Source organism: Anomaloglossus baeobatrachus, chromosome 8 (genome assembly GCF_048569485.1).
Source record: "Anomaloglossus baeobatrachus isolate aAnoBae1 chromosome 8, aAnoBae1.hap1, whole genome shotgun sequence".
In the NCBI taxonomy this organism is placed as follows: Eukaryota; Metazoa; Chordata; class Amphibia; order Anura; family Aromobatidae; genus Anomaloglossus; species Anomaloglossus baeobatrachus.
In genome coordinates this window covers 14,979,122-14,983,608 of record NC_134360.1, presented here as the reverse complement: position 1 = coordinate 14,983,608, position 4,487 = coordinate 14,979,122, and the positions used below count along the sequence as shown (strand labels likewise).

The 4,487-nt window shown below is 41.1% G+C and overlaps 1 protein-coding gene across 3 annotated transcripts in view; it reads left to right on the top strand.

The window, feature by feature from the left end:
- The first annotated feature begins 118 nt into the window (after positions 1–118).
- TASOR (transcription activation suppressor) overlaps positions 119–4,487 on the top strand; it is a 191,335-nt gene continuing 186,966 nt past the window's right edge. For all 3 annotated transcript variants that reach the window (XM_075321320.1, XM_075321319.1, XM_075321318.1), the window contains exon 1: positions 119–605. In XM_075321320.1, the coding sequence (XP_075177435.1) occupies positions 329–605 (277 nt within the window). In that variant the 5' untranslated portion in view covers positions 119–328. The remainder of the gene's footprint in view (positions 606–4,487) is intronic.

The window sequence follows — 4,487 nt, the reverse complement described above, 5'->3', positions numbered from 1 at the left end:
GAAGCCTTCTTCTCGGCTCTCATTGGTCAGTGAGGTCCGATCTCGTCCGCTTATTGGTCAGCCTTCGTTCTCCCGCCTGTCGTGACGTTGCTGGGCAGAGTAGGGAGGAGGCGAGGCTTAGGGGGGGAGCTGAGAGAGCGCGGCACACGCGGGCACAGACGGCAGCGAGATGGCGTCCTGAGGAGAAGCTGGGGAGAATGCGGCGTCCTCTCACTAAGCTCTCCCGCCGCCATTAACGTTTCTGACAGACCCAGGACGAAAGAAGACTTCACGGTGCTCCGTGTGTGTCTTGGTCAACGGCGTGAGAGAGAAGGAAGACACTAAAGCGATGGAAGAAGAGAAGCTCAGTGCGGCTAATATGGACGTCAACGGGGGCGGTGGGAATAACAGACTGGCAGCTGAAGGCACAAGACTCTCTGGGTCACAAAATGGCGAAGCTGAAGAGGACGAGGCGGCGGCGGCTGAAAGAACGAGCTGCAAGAGGAGAGCCAGCAGTGTTACCAGTGAAGCGGCCAACATGGAGGGCGTTAGAGGGGGCAGCACCCCCACAGAAGAGCCCCCCAGAAAGAGGTTTCAGATTCCTAAGAAGAGCAGAGAAAAGAAAGGTGGTGGTCGTCATCTTCTCCCCCTGTGTAGCTAGCATTCCTTATGTGAATGGTGTCATGTTGCATGCCTATGGAGTACCCCATCACTTCGGCGCTATTCTGGGGGCCACACAATAGGGCTAATGTAGAGGAGAGCATGACTACTACGTCTCTCCACTAGAGGGCGCGAGCGACGCGAGATCCTCACTTCCGATCTGAAGGGGGCGTTAACGTTTTGACGGCTCCACCCACGAGCTGTGCCGCACCGTGCGGTCTGCAGGGAGCCGGAAACCACGTGTATTTCATTTCCGTTCCTTTTTTTAAAGGGTCTGTTTGGATTCTATGCATTGCTGTTAGCTTGTACTTTTTTTTTTTTTCTTTCAAAATGGAGCCTGTCTCAGGTATGAGCTTTTATATGATTTGAGCTCTCCAGATTGTTTACAACCCAGTTATAAAGATTGGAATTGGCTGTTTACTTACAGAATAGTAGGGGTATTTGCTCCTCCCCTCTAAATTCCTGTTCTGTAATACTTTTTTTTGTACTAACTTTTTTAGTATTTTTTTTTTTGATTGAGACCTGTGGTTTAGTGCCAGTGATTCAGCATGTTGAGGGTTTAGAGTAAATAGGTGGTATACAGATGACCATGTGGAAGATTTCTGATTTATTTTTTATTTACATGGACCTAGGTCCATCAACTTCAACCGTTCCACCAATTATGCTTTTTTTTAGGGGGGGGTCACTAAATTATCAATAAACCCACAATTTTGTGCACTGAGAAAATCATCCAGGCCTTTATTATAAGCGGTTGTAGTATCTACAACCTCTTGCGGTCTGGCATTATAGTGTGACTGCTCTAACTGTAAAGAATCCTTTCCTAGTAAACTACCAGAATCTCCTTTTTCACCTTTAATGCATGCCCTTTGGTCCTTAGTATGGTCTTTGGAAGGAATAAGTCATGAGCCGTCTTTTTGTATTGACTACACGAGTATACAATTCTAATAATCTAGGCCATAATTATTTTTCTAACATATACTTTCAGTCGAATCGGGTAAACTTTGGCAAAGTCATACAGTAAAAATGCTCTTTTTTTGGGTTTCGATAGCTTTTTTTATTTTTAAACATTTTCTAAATTAATAGTATATTGCAAGAATTGCGTAAATTAAAAATTAGATATTTTTTTTTTCTTTGAGGGAAAGCTTGAATCTTGTTGGCGCCTTTTTCCTCTTCTACAGCGTGTTTCAATTCTGTCTGGAGTTCACTTTTTAAATGTGGCTATTGATTATAACGTTATATTAACAAAATTCACTTTTCGTTATTTGTGGCCGTTAGCCATTTGGAGAGTTGTAATTGTATACACGTGGTTATCTCCCAACAGGACCGTACATTTGTACTTTTTAAGTAATTACCATGTCTTCACATGATAGCGTCTTATGTCATTAACAGTAAATAAAAGAAATCACAGCTCAATGGTGTAACATGATATAATTTTAAAGAACCATTGGGAATGCCAAGCTTCCATGGGAATACATTAACTGCGCAGGATTGCCTTCCTTTAGTTGCAGTACTTAATACATTGCAATGAGAACATTAAAAGAAAAAGCTTATATTTTTTGATTAAAAAAATTAAAAGTAGAATTCGAGTTTTTGCTATTTTTTTAATTACATAGTTACTTAGGTTGAATAAAAGACCTAGGTCCATCTAGTTCAACCTTTCTCCACCAGTTCTACATTTTGTCACTAAGTCATTTATATCCGACAATGTTGTGTACTGAGGAAATCATCCAGCCCTTTTTTTTAAAAGCAGTTATAATATCTGCCATTACTACCTCTTGTGGTCAGCATTCCACAGTCTGACTGCTCTAACTGTAAAGAACCCTTTCCTATTTAGCTGCCCGAATCGGTTTTCTTCCACTCGCAGTGTATACCCCTTGGTCTTTAGTATTGTTTTTAAGCTAAACATATCTAACTTTTTCAACCTCTCATCGTATGGGAGGCCTTCCATTCCCTGTAGTAGGCTAGTTTGCCGCCTTTAAACTGATTCTAACTTCTGAATGTCCTTTTTAAAATGTGGAGCCCAAAACTGAATCCCATATTCTAGGTGTGGCCTTACAAGTGATTTATAGAGGGGTAACAATACGTTGGGATCACTGGATCTAATTTCAATCTCAAGGAGTGGATGATAGTTGAATGGTTCCACCCATGAGGATTTAAGTTCTATCCCTGACAGATTCCCGGAGACCGTTGGGTGGCATTCAAAATGGGAACTTCATTGTGTGCATTTCCTTTTACATGTCATATCTATTAGCCATTGGGATACATGTCATCTCTAATGAGGAATCATCCAAATATATATATTCTCAAGTGAGAGAGGCCTACAATTTACTTTTCCTGTTGTAGATTTCAAGGGGAAGAAAATGTTCATATGACTCACTCCTTTTGTTTTAAAGAGAAATTATCCAGTGCCTGGCGTTGATTTACTTTCCTTCGCTGCAATCGGCACACATGCATGCTCCTCGAAACTGATAGTACTTGTGTATGTAGAGTAGTGATGGGCAGTCCGGCTCTTTTTGATGATCCGGTTCCCATGGCTCCGCTCACCAAAAAGAGCTGGACCTTTCAGATCGTTCTTGGCTCCTTATTAATTGTGTTCACCCCAGGTGAACACATATTTAAGATTATAGTAATGCCGCCAAACCCCCGCCCACCCGCCGCCAAAACCCCGCCCACTTACAAGTGACCAATTAGATTGAGTAGGTGGAGTTTAGCAGTCAGTGGGTTGGGTTACAGCAGCGAAAAGAGCCGTTTAGAGATTTTAGTGGTTCTCACTGGTGATCCGGCTCCTGTCGGTCATAGCAAGGAGCCGAATCTTTGTTAGATCGTTCACGACCAACACATCACTAATGTGGAGGTCAGGGGAAAAGGCTAATGGCAAAATGAGTGTTTGAAATATATTTAAAATTAAATATTGGCCTTATTCGTGGGATTAAAAAGATAGTTCTGCACTCTTTACACTTTGTTTGGTTTCACCAAATAGTATATGGCAGTACTATGACAATTTATAAAACCTACCATGTCAGACCTATGAATTGTGAGTTGAGCTGGCATATAAAATAGAAAAATTCTGTGCTGACTTGATTAAAACAAGAATGTTTATTACATTTTATTTACTAAACCTATTAACCCTCAACTGCTGAGGTGGGGTTTGCAACAACCCAGGGAATTTTGTTCAGCTGGTATGAATCATCAATTTATTACATTTTCCAATACTTGTGGGTGTCAAAAATTTGGTATAATCATGTGTAATCAATCGCCACGAAGAAAACGATGTAAATAAACGTGATCGTTGCATTTTCTGTAAAAATTAGAAATTTCTAAACAGTGGGGTATAGGAAGCCCCACATCAACAGTTGCGTGACAAAAATACCACCTCACCAGTTGAGGGTTAATGTATAATCTTGGTTTGGTGGCTAATTTATTAAAAAAAATTTGACTAGGAGACTTGGTGTCTCTTCTGTTTAGAGCTGTGCATGGAAATCTGAGTTCCTCTTTTGACTAATAATTTGCAGACCTAGGTAACCTAAAGCCTTGCTTGTGTACTTCATGATCTCAGATGGCCTTCCATTGCATAAAAATGTTACAATTGTTAAAGAATTTCAAACTGAAGTTAGTGTGCCAAATAATTTGCCATTCCCCAATGTGCACGATTCCCGTTGGAAGTCAAGTTGAAATAATTGTCCACGATGGCGCAAAACGATTTTCTTACTGTTTCTCTTTTTCAACTTTGCAGTTTCATATAGTTTTTTGGTGTTTAACACGAGAAGTCCCAGAGAGGAGTCATTTAACGTTTCTACCATTGGAACCCTATGGAGCTCGAAATTCCTAGGACTTCTAGTGTTAATACA